We start from the raw sequence: 19,102 nt of genomic DNA, 5'->3' as shown, positions 1-19,102 counted from the left end.
AGAAGAGAAGCACCGAGCCTGGGGTACTTTCTATGCTAAAGAGTAATCAGAGCATTTGGCAGCAATAGCTAATAGACGCAGCTAAACATCAACAGTATGGAGAGTTGATGACAGCAATAGCTCAATTATTGGGTTTATCCAAACAGAGAAGCACTGGATCTGGAGCGAGAAAGTAAAATAAAGCAGAGTAGAAGAAGTCAGTGGAAGCCGAATGTCTTTGTCCAAAAATAACAGGAGTACTTTCAACGGGAAAGAAGAAAAAAGCTTCAGGTGTTGGCTTTATTGTTTCAATTGTTGTTTTGTTTTTAAGTCTGTTGTATTTGGTTTGCTGTTCATATCAATCAATCAATCCTTTTTATTCAGACACAAATCTGGTCCATAATAAACAAAAACAGACAGAACAACAACAAAATGACAATAAAAACAAAATATAAACTTAAGGCGCCACAAACTAGAAAAAAAACTTCACTGTTCCTCATAAATAAGTGCTTAAATAAATACAAATGTTATTGTATTGTATTTCTATCAAATTATGTTAATGATTACCATATTGTTAATATATATTTAAATATGGAAATCCTGTGTGTGACATCACTGAACATGGGCACAGCAAAGACAGAATGGCTCAAATCTCAATACTAATTGATTTGCGATGCAGTGAAGACGTTTATCATTCTTATCTGTGAAACGACTCACCAAATAAAGAAATAAAAAAAAATCGCCTTTTTATTTTAAATTTAAGCACTGGCTGTATTTTTATTATTATTTTTTTTACCTCTGTTCGGACTGGGAAGATTTTACAGACAGAGCTTTTACAAATCATTTAGGTGGAGAAACTGAATTTGTGCAAAATATGTGCTGGTAGGAAAATTTTTATAATTCTTTTACAGACAGTCCATGCACACACCGTGCATGAGATGAGGGGGCGTGGCGGATGAGTGGACGGACATGTGCGCGCCTCTCTGCCATCAGAGGGCGGGTTTGTGTCGTTGTGTGCGCAGCGTGCGGCTGCTGCTGCGGCTTCTAGTGAGAGAAGTGGCAGGTACCCCAAAATACCTCCCAGCAAAGATCCAGTGGTTCGGATGTGACTTTAACAGCAGACTAACCTACAATAAACTCCGATATATGTGAATTTGGCGGCTTGTTTCGCCCTTTCACCAGCTGTTTTAAATGAAAGCTGAGCTTGGAAACAATAGGACGGACTTAAAAGTACGCAGAATTGGCTCAAGTAAAGATGCCTGAGCGGGTTCTCTCGTCGCGATGGGGCTTGAATTGAGGAACACGTATTCCGAAAGAAGTCGCTGAAGTTGAAGACGCGCTCCTGATGACCGCTGGGATGTTGTGAACAACGAGTCGTTTGGGACAGAAGGAGAAAAAGAAAAAAAAAAAAAACAAGGATAGAGGGGGAACCATTCAGGGTTGGGCCAGCACCCGGAGGGATTATGGCTCTCGTAACGTTTTCTCTCAGCCTCGTCACCCTGGTGCTTACAAACTTGCACCTTTCGAGAGCCAGCAGCCGTCATGCGGTGTATTGGAACAGCTCGAACCTGCAGTAAGTAGCTCTCTATGCGGCTCTGAACGCGGCTTTGTTTGCTGGTGCGCACCTGTGCTGCGAACTGTGTGCAAGATTGTGGTTGATGCGTTTCATGAGAATAAAATAAAGCTGAACAAAAGAAAAACACAAAATCTATTAGTAACGAGATTTAAAAAACAACAACCTGGAAAACAATTTTAATGCTACATCTCTGACAAAAAACTAACAAAAAGAAAGCATTTGACATGGATGCACAATTGTTGCCAAGTCAACCAAGTCTTAATAGATTTCCTAACTATGTAGAAATCAATATCAATGGGCAGGTGGTGCTCCACATACTTCCTTCTTGACTGTCTGAAGGCTTAAATCAGGACACATCTGGACAAAAAACTAATAGTTAATCTTCTCTGTTTTAATCTTTTAATGAAAAGTTTCACTGTTATCAATTACAACACATTTGAGCTGTGGTAGATATGTAGTTTCCAAACATACAGATTCACCACATTCATGCAGTTCAAAATAGGAAATAAACAGATTTATTATACAGAGCGATCTTGTCAAATTCTTTATTTTTGTTCATTTTGTGGATTAAGCAATTAGAACCAAGACTGTATGGTTCTCAGGAAAATAAAAGTAGAAAATTAATAACAGCAATATTTGTAGCTGTTTACACAATGACTGGGGAGAGACACTGTTGATTTGATTGACACCCTCAACAGGAAGATCCCTGAGTAGGATGAAAAACTAGACATGAGGCCACATGTTGCAGAACAAACCAAGTCCAAATAGATCTGCAAACAACAATAGGTGATGCATTTCCTGATATTTCGTCTTTGACAGAAAAAGCAGACAAATATCAGGACCCACTTCTGGAACATCATTAACAGCTTTACTAAAACCTATGGGGTCTGAAATGGTTCCTTGAGGTATTTGTGGGTTACTTTTGTAAGCAAACGAACCAATGTCATCAAGGTTTGGGAATGGATTTGATAAGGAAAATGACAAACTTGAGTTAGCTCCACATCTCACTCCAATCAAACCATGCCTTGATGCTCTATTAGGTCATAATGTAGTGCCTGGTATGTACACATAGTGACACTATTGAGAAAGTTTGATGAGGTGTTATTACTTTCAGTGTTGGAGTGGCCGTCCCTTCAAAAGCTTTCTGTCTGCAGATTGACTCATTCAACATGACATGCATGTTCCTTCAGTTGGACGTGTTAACTAGTAAAGGCTGCTCAAACTTCCAGGAACTAATCCCTACCACGCTTTCAGCATGCAGACATAATTCCTGCCCATTGTTGGACTTCAGCAGAAGTCTGGTTGCTTTCCTCAGGTAAGCCTCTGCAGACGATCTGGGCTGCTTACACCTGTGTGAAAGCCGTCTTCCTCTGGGTCAGGGATCGATGTGTATTTCTGTTTCTTTGTCTTCTCATTAGCCAACCTTGAATCCATCTTTTTTACCCCCAACACACACACACACACACGCTCACACTCCTCCATCCATGCTCCACGTCTGTCCATTTGTATTCCCCTCAGATGCTGGCCTCTCCTACACCTCCTCTCTATCTCCTACTTGGTTATTTTCTTCCCTCACTTATTTTTCTGAGGTGTCTCACCAGCTTTTCTGTCCTCTTCAATTACCTTTCTTCAGTGTCTCATTATTGTCGCCCCTCAGCATCTGCTCCTGGTCCCTCGTTCATCTCCTGACAGGACGCACGGTCAATGATTGGAATTAGAAACGGTGGAAAACTTGAGACGGTGACTCAAAATTCGAGACGCGTAGAGGCAGAAATGGCTATAAAGCTTAATCGAAACAGTCAACGGCAGAGGCTGCAGGACTTTCATGAGCTAATTTATGCTAAAGTTTGAATTTAAGATTTATGACTGCAGTAAATCCCATCTGTATGACAGGAATGGTAATAAACCCTGACAAAGTTGCATGTAAATGCTGTAAAAGCGCACAGTTTTTGAGTGCTGTAATCAATATCAGTACTCCCCATCAACCTCAGCGAAGGCTTTTGGCAAATGCTCCGTATGAAATGATTTTCTCAACATGAAGCTTGCTCATTTGTTAGCTTTCAGTTGACATCTACGTGTTGGGGTGACAAATATGTGCGTATATTATACTCAATATTGCATGTGTGTTAGAGAGAGACAGGAGTGGAAGGAAAACGGAGGGAGACAAAATGCAGGTGTTCGTTTGCACGCCTGCATGTGCACAAGCTCCTCCCTTCCTCCCACTGAGATACAAATCTCTAAAATAATGCAAAACCTGACCCAGTTTGCAGGTAGCGGAGAAATCCGCCGAGGCTATGGCAAGAATACCGATGGCCGTCAGGCTTCAAAAAGGCCTTAAAGCTTTCTCCACAGCTCCATCTGAGGACTCACTCGCTCAGGAAAGGGGGCTCCCTTCGTCATCCAGACCTCGTTACGGAGACAAGCCCAGGAGAGGGAAAGCAAGAAATGAAAGTGGTGATATACAGCCAGAAAGCCGAAGCCTTTAGGGCCAAACTTTGGTTGAAGCTATAATGTTTTACCTGTGAGCGCATCGTTCAGTGCAGACGGTTACAGCACAACTGCGAGAAATGGGATCGCTGTAACGGCAAGCTGTTTGCTCAGAGGCCGTGAAAATGTCATTTTCTGATATTTTAGTTATAGGATGCCTTTTTGTTTTGTGGCTTTTGCAGGTAAACATTTGCTGTTCACTTTGTGACAGCCTTCGCTGAGGTTGATGGGGAGTATTGATACTGATTACGGCACTCAAAAACTGCACTTAGACACCATTTACATGCAAGTTTGTCAAGGTTTATTACCATCCCTGTCATACAGATGGGATTTACTGCAGTCATAAATTTTAAACACATATATTAGCATAAATTAGCTCATAGAAGTCCTGCAGCCTCCACTGTTGTCTGTATTTAATTAAGTTTTATAGCCATTTCGGACCATTCGTCTGGAAGTTTGAGTTTCCACCGTTTCTAACTCCAATCATTGACCATGCATCCTGTCATTCTGCAAAAACACAAAATATTACCAAGAATTTTTGTCTCGTTTGTAGTGAAAATATCTTCAGACTCCTGAAAATATTTGATGAAATGTTACTGGCAAATGTTACTTGCTAGTAACATTTCATCAACATATGCGAGCTTGTTTTAGGTAAATAATTCTGATAAATAAAAAGTACTAGCTCCACCGGTAGATTATTTCACTTTAAAATCTGCCAATGAACTAGTACTTTTTAATTAATATTCGATGAATATTGACTTAAAGAAACACTAAAAAGTTATTTGTAAGTTAGCTTTGTCTTATTTCAAATATACTAAGATATTTGGGCTAGAAACTGGGTCAAGCTGACATTATTGAGACACTGAAAAGTCTTTGAAAAGGACAGAAAAGTTTCCAGTCACATAGCATTGTGTTGGCAGCATCATGCTGTGGGGATGCTTTTCTTTTACAGTCACGGGGAAGCAGGGCAGATTTGGTCGGACAGTGGGTGGCGCTAAATCCAGAACAAACCTTGAAGAAAACTTGAGGAATCTAAATGACTTGAGATTGGGGTGAAAGTTCATCTTCCAGCAGCTGTTTCCTTCCAGAATCTTTGGCAAGACATAAAAAAGAAGTTTGTAATCCAATCTGATTAAAATGTCGGGCTCCAGGTGTGAAAAGCTTGTACAGAGATAACTGCAACATAATGTGGTTCTACCAAGCATTGACATATAGGAACTGAATCTAAATGCCCACCACACATAAAATATTATGCACTATAATCTTAAAAAAACCAAAACAACAACAACAAAAAAAAAAAAGACATAGAATACAATGTTTTTTGGTGATGGCATGACAAAATGTGCAAAAAGTTCAAAGGATACAAATGTTTTTCAAAGGCACAATACACGCCTAATATGTTCTGCTAGCGCCAAATTTGAGCAAATTTTTTGCTAGCCTTCCTTGGAAAAAAAAAAGCCTTCCCTTTCGCCATTGATAACCAGCGTTTGAATTTATGCCGCTTTTAGGACGTACACAACATCAAACAACTGATTACAGGTTTTTCTGCTGCCTTGGACATTTCCAAACAAGATATCTCGATTATTGTAACCCAGAGAAATGCCTCGGAGCTCTTTGATCATCGCCCAAGTCTGTCACTACCACACTGCCTCCTCCCTCTGCACCCCCCGACTAGAAAGTGTTGGTCTCAGCTTCTGCTCTCAGCAGTGCGCCCGGCCAACTCGTTACAGATGTCCCTGCTAATGGCTGACTAAGGCAGGAAAAAACACACACACAGGCCATTAAATCATCTCGCTTCTGAGGCAATCTGCCAATTAGAGGGGGAGATGCGGAACATCTTGAGAGAGCGCGGGAGCAGCGGTGCACTGCGGTAGCCTCGCCTACTCGCAAACAGTGTCCCCTGCTCCTTCCACTTCCTCCCATCAGGTGCTTGGCCTCTCTGAATACACGGGGGCACGTCTCTGTAATTGGGCACCCCGTGTCAGCATGATGGAAACAGGAGACTGGCCTTCATTTAATCTACTACTCCTGCCATAAGTCACGTAGTGTACCTGCTAATGTTCAGCCGAACACCGAAGCACAAAGGAAATGTGCCACACATCTCCTTGCTAAATTACTATTCCCTTGCCCACTCAGCGACTGGAAGGCGATCTTTTCTGCTATTTGCGGCTGGTCCTGAGTGATTTACAGCTCTGTGTGTTTCATCCTGCACATTATAACCCTGATTTGGACCTGAAATGGTGTCTGTCAGAGCCCCAGCTCGCCTGATGAAAACAACCAAAGTCCCGACACACCATATCTAGTGCTGGAAAATAAATTATCACCTTGACAAATGACTTCCCCTAGAGTGTTTGGAATTTAGGTTTTGTGATCAATGTTTATTGGAGGTGCTGTCTTTCTAAACAGGCTCATTAACTGGCAGTCGGGTATATCTCGGAGGTTTGACCAAGCAGTAGCTGGAGGTGGTTTCCCTTGGGTGAGTGAAAAGCTGGTGGCTTACAGAGAAAATCTGAGCTGCAATGAAGGAAACTATTATCAAGACACAACAGGAAGTATGTTCAGTGATTTTGAAGGGGGTTGCAAAATAAAAATTTAAAAGATGGGGAAATGTTTTACAGCGCATAATGGAGAGGACTTGGCAAGCTTTCTTCTTTTTCTTTAGCAGAACATTGATTGAGTTGGATAAAAGGCAGAAAGGCAAAACAAAGAGCATTTGTATTTTTTTTTCTACATGCAGAAGTTGAGTTATTTGGCCAAATGTGCTGGAGCAGCTGTTTTCTGAGGAGATGATACCCGCAGGAGTTGATCCGTGTTAATATGGACACCGGCTGGGTCAATCATGTGGACCGGCGCTTGGAGACAATAGCTTCAGCCATCTCCTTTCCCCTCATGCCCCGCACGCCGTGGCACAGACGGTACAAGCAGATTTGCAACCTGATTACATGGACGTTTGTCCGTCTGCAGCTCTGTCTCTGGGCTCTCTGCAATTTTGCATACAAATGCATCCTATTTATTGGCATTTGATGTTTTCTTCCGTCATTGCATAATGGCGGCATCTCAAACAGCCAAACAGAAGCAAGTTAGCTGCATGATACACCTGTATCATACAGCTAACTTGTTTTTTAGTTTTAACAGATTTATCACGTTTTTTTTTTAGTTTTAACAGTCAAACCTTAATTGTGATTTTATTTCAGTTTTAATGTAAAAAAACAACAACAACAACAAAACACAATCTTAAAGAAAGAGATTTAACCGAGCACTTAGGCCAAAGAACATTTCTGGAAAAAATAGGACACCTCAAATATTTTTGTTTTTTCAAAATAATTTACATATCAATGTCTAACACACTAGGCTACTGCTGCTAAAGTAGTACCGGTACTAGTTGCACTGATAGCTTATTATAAGAGAGTTCCTCTGGTTTTCCAACTTTCTAAAGGAGCAAAAGATCCAAACTATTCAGACATATTGAAAGCAAAGAGTTAATGTTTTAATAAAAACATTTGCATGCTAACTGCTAAAGCTAACGCCAACACCCAAATTAACTACCGTACGTCCAACCAGAATTAGATTAGTTTTCCAGTCTGCTGCTCTTTGTATTTGCTATAAGTGACAACCTGATGGACAAACTCTGAGTATGTTTAATGGTTCATATGGGCCTAAAAGTGGGTGAGCAGATCAATACATTTCTATGGTATGGGAAGGTGAATGAACCCTGAGCAGAACAAAAACACAACCACGATGCTTTCTGAGCAACAATCAATCTGGGCGCGTCAGGTAATCAATTTCTAAATGCATTTTTAATTTGATTTTGCAGTGTCAGTAAATTGCCATGAAGCATTTGGAGTTCGGGTCGGGAAGCTCAGATCAAGTGTTGCCTCGGATTGACATGCTTGTGAATTGATTATTAAGGGCTTGTCAGTCACTGCTGTGGGCTTGGAGCTTCTCGGAGGCCACGAGTGTGTTTATACCAAACTTGTTCTGGGTATGGCTGCAGCATCTGCTTCAGACGTTTAAAAAACAGAGGTAGGCTCAGATGAAAAAGAGGCGCCTTTAAAGTAATTGTGACTTCTAAACAATAGGAAAATGGAGCATTTAATCCTGAATATTGTGGATTAAAATTCTGTTTTCATAACCGGGAGGGATTCCCCTCCTTCCTTCTACTCTAGTGGAGCTCATCATGTATATTTTATGGTGAGCAGAAGCTCAGCTGCAGATCTTTTTTCACGGCATTTTCCCACTTCCAAACTGAATTTTTTCCTCAAGTCAAACACATTTATACAAGTCGCTTCCTCTCACTCTCTCATCCCACTGAGGCCACACGTCTAGCTGAGGCGTATCGCTGCGTTATGTTTACATAAACATAAATATATGATGTTAAACAGTTTAACCTTAATTTATGTAAAACTGAGTCATGAAAACGGCATTTACCAATTATATAAAGCTAATTTTTGACTTCGTGGGCCGGTCTGTCAGTCAAACCTTTTTCTCAGTAGAGCAGAAGAGGACGGTGGTCGATTTTTAGACCTTTGCCGAGGTAGATAAAATAGGTGGATAAGATCAACGATCTCCCAAAATTAAGGAAATCAGCAAACAATAAATCGGCTGGCCTATAACTTGGTGCACCCCTATTTATAGCTCCTCATTCTGTTCACTAATCGGATGAAATTCAACAGGAAAAAATAAATTCAATGAGAGAAAAAAATCCCAGAGCACCTGAACGTTGAAGGGCGGTGAGAATTAAGCTGAATTGCAAAGGAAGCCAATGACCAACTTACTGGAGAGACATTTTGACCCATTTTTAATGCAGATTTATTTATTTTTTTGTTCAGGGATATTAGAGGGATTTTTTGCAGCTACTGTAAGGTCATCCCAAAGCATCTCAGTGGGATTTAAGATTAATCTTTTTGTTCTTTTTGGTCAGCAGTGCTTTTCACCTTGAACCTCTCGCATGGGCGCTATTTTTACCCATCCTCCTTATTATCGTTGAATCATGACCACTGACCTTAATGGAAGCAAGGGAGGCCTGTAATGTTTTAGATCTTGTTCTGCTTTCTCCTTCCACTCCTGGGAAAGTTCAGCACTGCTTCATGTTTTCTCAAATTGTGGTTTGCTGGAATCTTGAAGCTTTAGGAAGATTTTGCGCCACGTGGCTTAGTGGTAGAGCAGGCGCACCAGATGCAGAGGCTACTGTCCACAACACCTTTGTCCTCGGTTCGATTCCTGGTCCGTTTACTGCATGTCTTCTCCGTCTCTCTCTTTGCCATTCTTCCTGTCCACAATAAAATCTATTAGAGCAGTGGCGTCCAAAGTCGGTCCTTCAGGACCGGCATCCTGCATGTTTTAGTTCCTTCCCTGGTGGTAGTAGCAGCCTTTTCAGCATGTCAAGAACATTGATATGCCATCATTTGATCCAGGTGCGTTAAACCAGGGAAAGAAACTAAAACACGCAGGATTCGTCCTCAGGGACCGACTTTGGCACCCCTACATTTGAGATACAAAAACTTTTAATAAAATAGATTTGCAGTCTTTTCCAGACTGAAAATTGTTTTTGAAGTCCTTTGGTGCAGTGGTCCCCAACCACCGTGCTGTGGACCGGTACCGGTCCGTGGACCAATTGGTACTGGGCCGCGCAAGAAATAATTAAATATGTCCGTTCTGTGTATTGAGTCTGGAAGAGCTTTTATTTTGAAAATCCTAAACCGGATGCTGTCGGTTACGTTTTGCGCGCCAACATGCAGCAGAATGAGTAAGAAACAACGGCATCGGTCTTGAGCCTCACAACGCGCACCACTTAAAACAGAGGTGTCAAACTCATTTTTGTTTTGGGCCAAATTAAGATCATAAATGCTCTGAAAGGGCCGGTTGTGCCAGAATGTATTGACAAAACCCGTTAAAAATATGAATAAATTCTTACAATGAGATAACGTTTCGTTCAGAAACCAATATTTGGTGGAATAACCAGGAGGTTTTCAATGGGTTTAGTGGATTATACAGCTCTCTTAATTTCTCAAGAGCTGTATATATAAATTACATTTCAGCTGACAAAAATGGTCTTTAAGATCAATGGAAGCTAAATAAACCATAGAAACTTTGGTTATTAATCTGTTATGATTCAGCCTTCGGTTTTAATGTTTCTGTCTCTTACTCCTCCCTGGTTCCCGTCCATCTTGCTCCAAGTTTGCATTAATATAAGGACCTGACTGGTTCGGCACGTCATTATAAACTGACCATAAGCTCTGATGGAAAGCTGCCCAGGCACTCATCCAACAGCTAACCCAACAGATGAAAGAAAAATGTAGTCTGCCCATCAAAAGACATTAGCATTTCCCTTCCAAAGGTTATGAAAACTGCGGCTAACAGGCGGTGGGAACCCACAGGAGATGGTACTGATCCCAGACAGGTAGAACCAATTTTAGACTCAATGATTTGAATGCAAATGCTTCCTACAAAAAGAGGGCCTTCCAACTTCTAAATGGAGGCTCCATAGTACATTATTCTGGGAACCTGCACCGCAGCGGCCCGGCTACCCACTGGGAAATTACATTGCTGCAATGATGAAAATGGCTGCCATGTTGGAAAAAGATCAAAGGTGTTGATAGGGGGACGGCCACTGGCTGGAGTTTTGATTATTTGGGAAATGGGTCTTTTTTATGGTACATTGGCTAGGAAAACGATCTGGCAGGCTCAGCGCCCGGTGAAAATAAATATATCTGTTTTTTTATTAAAGCAGAAGGCTGCCTCTGAGCTGCGGCTGCAGAGGTGGCGTTTCACACCGACTGGTGCGCTTAGAGTTATCGGCGTCCCCCGTTAAAAAAAAAAAAAAAAAAAAAAAAAGCAGTGGAAGAGGATCGAAGTTAGTGCTCTGTCATATCTTATTTTCTATTCGTACCCTTCAGGTGTTGAGGCGTGACGGGTCTTCCCTCCAATGCAGCGGCGCAAGGAGTAGTGGGAACTGTCCACACAGCTTAGTGGATTATACGGCTCCACCTTTTTCTTTTTTGGGAGGCCAGTTTTTGATATGAGCAGTCCTAATAATTAGATATTGTGTTACAATTGAGATTTTTCCTTTTGAAGATGTAATTACGTGAAGACTCTGAGAGCCTCTGGCAGCTGTCGTTCCTGTAATAAGACTATTTGAAGAAAATGGAAATGTCTCCAATTTGACCCTTCAGTAACAGCAGAAGCTGTCTTTAATGAGTTAATGGATCTGATTCTTAGTTTTTTCTTTTATTGAAACATTTCAATCCCCTTCAACTGAAACACCAAAGTCTTTAAAGCTTGAAAGTTTGATGCGTTTGAAAGTTGGAGAACTTTTTCTGCTGGCTACAGAAGTATATTTTCTTGTGTGAAACATTTGAAGATATTAAAGCTCATCCCTGCAGAATATATTGCTAAAGTATTATATGAAGAGATGAATTGAGCATGCAATTCTCAAACTGTCTTGTGATTATTCCTGTGAAGCTTGTTCAGGAATTACTCCATGTCATTAACCCATCAAAGATTTTCTGAAGAGTGATTCTCTCTGAGGGGTAAAATGTATTTATAATCAATGCAAAAATTAATTGTACTCTTGTGTTTTTTAAAATTTTTGCTCTATTTGTGCTCTATTGAAGTGCCACAAGATCCCAACTAATCCAAAAGGAAACAAGCAAAATGTGACCGTGCGATTTAAAACGACAACAAAAAACAAAAACAAAAAAAACTTTACCAATTTCCCTTTCAGATTCACGTTGGGTCCCTGGCTGGGCCGCTCCAAAAGCTTAACATTACTTCCAGTCAGAGGAAACATGCTGGTAGACATAAAAATGTTAATTTAAAGATATTTTGAGGCTTAACTCTAAAGAATAAAAGACAAAATGCAATTTTCCAATCTTGACAAATTAGAAAAAATATATGTTTTCCATTCTTGCATACTCAGCATATACAAGAAAGCAATCTTAAAGAAAAGTCTAATTAAACGTGTTCACTGGGGATATTAAACGCAAACGTCTGTAAAGGTTTTGAGTTTGAAATCACTTTTCAGGAAAATGGCAGCTTTTGTATAAACGGACAGTAAGCAGAGTCAGAAAAACTTATTTTTTTATTTTATTTTTTTAGGAATTGTCACCCTGAGGTGAGGGGAAAAATAGTTTTGTTTCGACTAGGATAAAGTCTGAAGTGATGTGGACAAAGAGAGTGTCTCTAGGTTAAAGGTCGGATCCAGCTGTGCGAGTTAAATGCTGGCCCACGTTGGGGTTGTAACACAATATTAAAAATGAAATTAGAATTAATATTTGACGCATTGTATCAGACATCTAACTGCTTTTTCTAATTTCCTTTTCCATTAAACCGGAGAAATGAGGAGAGCTTAAAATCGTGTGGATGGAAGATTGTGTGAGAAAGTAATCTCATCTTGTCTCATGTCAGACAGTCCTGTCAACTTATTAAAGTCGGTTTCCAGCTCCGGTCTGTCATTGACTCAGCTCGGTTCGATTTCCGCAGGAGTCGACTTCCCTTTTTCTTTTTTTTCCTACCCAATTACCGAGGCAGGTTTCTGCCAGAATTAAACATCTTTTTTAGTTTCAGATGTTGTGTTAAAGTATCAGTTTTATACCAGAGCTGTTATTTCATGTCAAACTTTTGGACAAACCACCCAACTTGGCAAAGTGGACACGCTGAAATGTCCCAATCCAATATCTTTACTGGGCTGTTTACCAGTAAGACCATTGGAGCTCATTTGCCTCCAGATCGCAACTGTTTTTGTCTCAAAAGTTTTGAGTAGAATGAGACTAAAATCCATAAACTTTGACTGTAACAAATCTGGCAACGTCCCACAACAGTGTGTGATCACAAGTCATAAGCTAATGAAACAAAAATGTGTAAATGAATTCACCTTCTGGTGGATTTTACTGTGGAACACAATTACAAACTATTCATGGAAATATTTGAAAGAAAATTCAGCTGGGAAACTGAAACGAGGCAGAGTTTCAATCCAAGAGTCGCATTTGTTTTCCTTGTCGCTGATTGTCTGTAGAGTGGAAATAAGGATTTATTATTGCTTATTATTATTGAGTTTTTTTTCCTTAGTTTTTTCTTGTTGTTGTCTAAGTAAATATATATCTCTGGAAAAAATTAAGCGCCAACTGCACTGAACCCCATTGAAAACCTCCTGGTTCCACCGAATATTGATTTCTGAACTCTTCGTGAGTAAAAATATAACTATTGTTGTTTCTAAGTGAATATGGGCTTATTTTTCTTGCTTTATTTGACGTCTGAAAGCATTTCATGTCTTTTGTTACTTTGACCATTTCTCATTTTCTGCAAATAAATACTAAATTTTTGCTTAGGATTTTGGAGACATTTTGTCAGTAGTTCATAGAATAAAAGAACAATGTTCATTTTACTCAAACATTTAACTATAAAAAGTAAAATCAGAAAACATATCATTTTAAGTGGTCTTTTATTTTTTTCGGTTTAAAGAATAAAAATATATAGTCGAGTCAGTCATGCAGACAGATTTAATTTCTGCCACAAACATTCTAGTTCAATCTTTGTTATAATTCACAGCAGTAAAAGTCAGTTTATGCTGGAAATGCTTACAAAGTTTTATGTTTTAGTTATTTTTGCAAATTGAAACTCTGCACCGGTCACTCATACTAAACAAGCATATGGTGACTGTGCAAAGTAATGGCTCCCCTTTAACTTGGGAACTGGATCATCTACACACAGAGAGCAGCAGCAGCAATCCGCTCCCTTCATTAAGGTTTACGTGGAGCACAAAACTGGAAATCTGTAAAGGCACAAATACTATTTCACAACTTTGTGTTTATCAGCATTTTAACGGAATCAGCTGGGTGAGGAAAAGTTGCAGCAATGTTTTTGCAAAGTCATGCTTGCATGCAACCCTCCTCCCTCCCCACATCTCTACACTTACATAATCCACTGTCTGAGCTGCAGTCAGCAGATCAGAAGTAACGCTGTGATATCACACTCCTTCCATTTCATCCTCTGCTCCACATCTTCCACCTCATCATTTAAACAAGTCTCGTGTTAGTCCGCATCAAAAATCTGTCCGGGAATTCGCTCACCGCCTTGATGTGTAAATTCAGTTATGGTTAATACATGAGCTACGGCGCATGCATAATCATGTCTCTATGCTCACACATGGATTTTCCCCCCCGCTCTTCCTGGTGTTATCAGTCATTGATTTATTCGGGCGGTACGTGACGGCATCCTCCGTCAGTGGAGGTGTAGGAGGAGAATCCTTTCCCCTTCCTTTCCTCCCCCTCTGGGTGGTGTTTCAGTAGAAATAGCTCTATAGTACAGTCTGTTTTTTATTTGTGGGGCCTGTAGAGAGATGATTTTGAACGGTATTAGCACAGAGATAGAAAGCAGCATATTTCCACAGTCTGCATCAATGTGGTTTTTTTTATTTTTATTTATTGTGCCGGGTTATTTCAGACACGTCCTTATGTTTGCAGGCAAGGTAAAACCCACTTTTTGACTCTAAGCGGTGCAAAAGCAAGATTTGTGTGTGCAGCACATGTCAGAAAATTGATTATCTGCATAATTTAAAAGGACGTCTTCAATGCAGCACAAGCCTGCATCTAGACTAGTGTGTAAAAGTGGGAGAAGCAAAGAGAAGAGCCCGGCTCCTCGCCATGCTGTGTGTGGGTGTATAGAATATCAATATCCTGCTGTGCTTTCACTCCTGTGTTTGTCTGGCTGCTGTTAGTTGGCATTTCAGGTATTTTCATGTGTTATTGTCAGACTCGTTCAGAGCGTTTGGTTGTGCACGGTTGTTTGATTGATTGATTGTGAAAGCGGAGTAACGATTCTGTCTGCGTATCTTGGAACTTTCTGTCTCTTTCGGTCAGTGCTTGCACGGCTTCCGCAACAGCAGCAGCAGCACTCTGTGACTTTCTGCCGTGTTGTTTGAAGTGTTTTTCGCTCAGCCTTCTGTTCCTGCTCAGTTCTCACCTTGCGTGGAGTCAATGGGAAGTCCCAGAAGACTGTTTCGCTCAACCGCAGTGCTGTGCGTTGGCGGATGATGGCCCTGCCGCCCATTTACCTCCATTTGCTCCATCATTCATTAGCACAGCAACTGAAAGAGGGGATCACACATATCGTCTCGTTGCTTGGAAATCCCTCCACCTATTGCACACAGTTGCATTCCTCATAATTATTTGCGCTCTGGTTGAGCCTGTCATCAGTCCCCTTTTTGTGTTCATTAAACTTTTTTTTTTTTTTTTAAAGCAATCAGAATAGAATACATTCTTGCTTAAATACTTTTTCCATATTCTTTTGTTCTGCTTTGTTAGTGAGAAATTTACAGATTAGATTTGTTTGTTCCCTGATTTGTTAGTCTGAGACATTATTGATACCGGTCCAAATTTCCATGTTGGTGCATCCCTAATTGTGATCAGTTAGGGATCACAATTTGAACTCCATGATTCAAAATGTACAGAATAATTGGCTGGATATCAGAATTGGCCAGTTTTCTATTGATCGGCTCTAATTATTGATCAACAGGTCTAGTTTTGATAGATTCATCAAAGTGTCTACACTCAGATTTCCCACTATTTACAGTCTACACACACATGAATCCACAAGATGCATTTTTGTGCTCTTTTTTTATGTTTTAGTTTAATAAAAAGTTGAAGGTTAGGGACAAATATAGTGATACCCAAATTGGAGATAAAATTGAAATTCTTTAGATTCAAAACCTTTTTCTCTCTAATGAAGAGCCTACTTCACTTTTTGTTTTATTTTGTCAGAATAAACAGGTCAGAGCTAAACTTGTATTATAGCCTCACTACTCCTGGTTATGATTCAGGGAAGCAATAAACAAAATTGAAAGAAACGTGTCCACAGATTCTTGGTCTGACCCACCAAACTGCTTTCCGAAAACAAACTTAAATTTGAACGTAAACTAAAGTAAAACTGTTCTCTTGTTGTTATCCATAACTGTCTTCTTAATGATTAAAAGACATATGCATTTAGAAATTGTTGGCTTGAAAACTGGGAGTCAGAAAGCTGACTACACAACAGTTTAAGAAATGTATTGCATTGGAAGCATAATTTGAAGTTTAAGCACTGGAGTTACATGCGAGAGCAACAGAAGTTGAAGTTGACGGGTTGTAGCTTCATCTGCGCCTTAAATTTGGATGCATAATGGACTTAAAAAGGTCTTTAAGTCATAAATCTAATTCACTTAAGCTGTGAAAAAGGTGGAGGCAATTCTGGTTACATTGGCATTTTCTCTGGCATCTTGTTGAAAGCCTTTAATCCATGGAAACGGGATGAAGGAAGACTTGAAACGGTAACTGTTTAATCACTGGCACACCTTGATGCTGGTTGCAGCCTCAGACCATTAGTACATGCAGATTGCTTTCTATGGCAGTTTAAAACACATGAAAGAATCTGTGATCTTCCTTGCAGACTGTTTGTATGTCTTTCATTATAAGGTAAGGAGATAGGTTGGTTGCGATGAATAGATTTGCTTTTGCTGCACTTAAAGGGATTCTGTGCCACTTCCCAGGAGGAAGAGGTAATAAAAGGGAAAAACTGCGACAAGAAAATAACCGAAAGGAGAGAGGAATAAAGAGGGGTTGGAGGGAAATACTCAGAAAAAGAAGAGATGTGGGAGGGTGATACAGTATAAAGCAGCGCTGAGATGTGTAGGCAGTGAAAGAGTGTGTGTGGAAGTGAGTATTTGCAAAAGGGGGATGGGGATATTCGTATGAAGAGGAGAGGAAGAGTGTGTATGGAGAATATTAATGGTGTGGCAGGAAGAAGAATATCGGTCTAATCTAATCTATCTAAATGCAATCCTGCTCCACATTTTTTTTGCCTCTGTGACAGGACCCTGAAATCCCTCTGAGTGCTTGTCATCTTTGTTGGGATCTACACCAAAAAGGAGCTGAGAGGGAATTACGGATGTCTGTGAATGCGCACGCGTGTGTGTGTGTGTGTGTTTGAAATGGATGGAGCAGAGAGGGAAGGAGAAGGGCTGCTAATAAACCGTACGTAACATAACTAATGTAAGACACAAATGAACCAAAGAACGTGAACCAAAAAAGAACGAGGAGGCGGGGTGAACGAATACGGGACTCGGAGAACAGCAGGAGGAGGGAGAACAGCCAGAGAAGCACATTGTTAAGAGTTAAATGATGTAGCCAGGGGAATAACACACACAGCCTGGGGTTGTTGTGTATTATTGGAATAGCAGGGGTGACACGCACACGGCAGCTGCAGAAGATGGATTCCCCCTGTGGAAAGAGGGCCAATGCTGGGAGTTTTATTCCCTTGAAGCTCCAAATGCTGGTAGAAATACTGTGGTTCTGATTGGACGGATAGCTGCATTTTTTTATTCTTCATTTGGATTTATAATAGGAACATTTATTTGAAAGTTTGAGACAAAGTTTTTGTTGGAAATTATCATCAGAACAATTGTAACTTCTAAATTGGTATTTGCAAATTACAGAGCACTTCATAATTGCTTCAATTGCATTAATTGGTCTGAACTTTCAGTCATTAAAGGTTCCACCAGTCTTGATTTTAACCTCAATTGATTGTTGGAGTGAGGTAAATTGGTGCCTAGATTGTTACAGTTCCCCAGCTAATGTGTAACATTTATGTGGTGTGTAACTATTGCTATTTTTATCTCAGATTGCCTTGGTGATGATGACAGCGTGGCAGTTTTACCAATATAATCTGAGGTGCTGCACCACTGTGGAACAATCTCTATTTTCATGAGCTAAAATTTGGAACAACTTGTGATTTGGCATTTATAAATTACAAGACATTATGTTGCTAGAAAGCTTTAATTTTTCTAATTGGAAGGATGTTTCGATCAGAACTTGTCAACCTTAGTTCATTAGTATTACTGTACACATGCCATTGCACTGTTATGCTATAACTTGGTGTGATATTACTCCACTGTGCTTTTTGTTATCACGGTGGAGCCGTTCTGTTACCGTTGTTCTTCATTGCTATCATTAAAGATATAGTACACAAATTCATCTGTCTTTTCCTTTGTGGGTTGTTAAAATTTCTCTATAACTACATTGGACCCCCACCTATTCGCTGTTCAGTGTTTTTTTTTATTTGTCTCCAAGTTAATGGTTGATGTTTTGCCTATTTGCTAACTTTTTTTAGTAGAGCACATCCCAAATAATTTAAAAAAATTGCAGCTTAGGAAGCAAAATTACTTATGCGCAGTAGGAGCAATTGCACTTGACACACTATTGGCTCGTTTTTGCAAAGCCGCCAACCCTAGAGCGTAGCTTACTTTCTTTTCTGCTGAATGGTTGTACGTCCAAGAGTCTAAATAAAGAACACTGTGGATGTTAAGTTCTGCTCTTATGCAAAAACAGTTTTCACTTAGCGCATTAATGCTTACCATTGCTTTGGTGTCTGATTTTTTTTTTTTTTAAATTGGCTGTTGCGTTTCTAGTGGGAGTCTGAAGCTGTCAAGAATGTGAATCTTGGCTATTTGTGGTCCCAAATCTCATAAATATAGGCATTCCACTGTATTTTTAAGACTTAAAATGTGTAAAAATGTCAGTTTTACTGAAGACATGAAATTTAAATCAAATTACGTGTTCTATTAATCTTGATCCTAACCTTCAGTGTTAAATATTGCTCAGCTAATCCTATATGTTAAAACTCTTAAAGGGGCGTTATTATGTATTTTCCAAGCAGATGATCAGATTTCTTTAGCACAGTCATGTAACTGTTACCTTCAGTTGTTATCTGTCCGTCTATCTGTTCACTCTGAGGTGTTCGATGCAGGTCTAGCCCTCTGCAAGGTAATTTAACCACACTTTCTGACCACTTTTAATGAAAATGTGACCAGAAGAGACAGGAAGTAAAATAGCTCTGGATTCTTGTTTAATGAGCCACGTTCTGCTGTAATCCCAGTTACTGGATGCTGTTAGCGCTGCAGATACAGTAAATCACAATGGTGGCCAATGATTGCTGATTTCTGTTAACTTGCTGGTGTTTTTATTTTAATTGGTTGGAAAACCTGAGCAAATGAGACGATGTCTGGTCAGGCAGCATTTCACTGCAAATAAG

At 40.0% G+C, this 19,102-nt stretch overlaps 1 protein-coding gene across 1 annotated transcript in view; it reads left to right on the top strand.

Annotated features, from left to right (window-relative positions):
* The first annotated feature begins 963 nt into the window (after positions 1 to 963).
* The window catches only part of efna3a (ephrin-A3a), a 101,462-nt gene continuing 83,323 nt past the window's right edge, over positions 964 to 19,102 (top strand). Inside the window, exon 1 of the mRNA XM_044137595.1 lies at positions 964 to 1,552. Coding sequence (XP_043993530.1) covers positions 1,443 to 1,552 — 110 coding nt within the window. The 5' untranslated portion in view covers positions 964 to 1,442. The remainder of the gene's footprint in view (positions 1,553 to 19,102) is intronic.

This window comes from Gambusia affinis, linkage group LG14 (genome assembly GCF_019740435.1).
Source record: "Gambusia affinis linkage group LG14, SWU_Gaff_1.0, whole genome shotgun sequence".
Taxonomy (NCBI): domain Eukaryota; kingdom Metazoa; phylum Chordata; class Actinopteri; order Cyprinodontiformes; family Poeciliidae; genus Gambusia; species Gambusia affinis.
The sequence above is the reverse complement of the archived record's forward strand: the minus strand, read 5'-3'. Positions and strand labels throughout refer to the sequence as shown.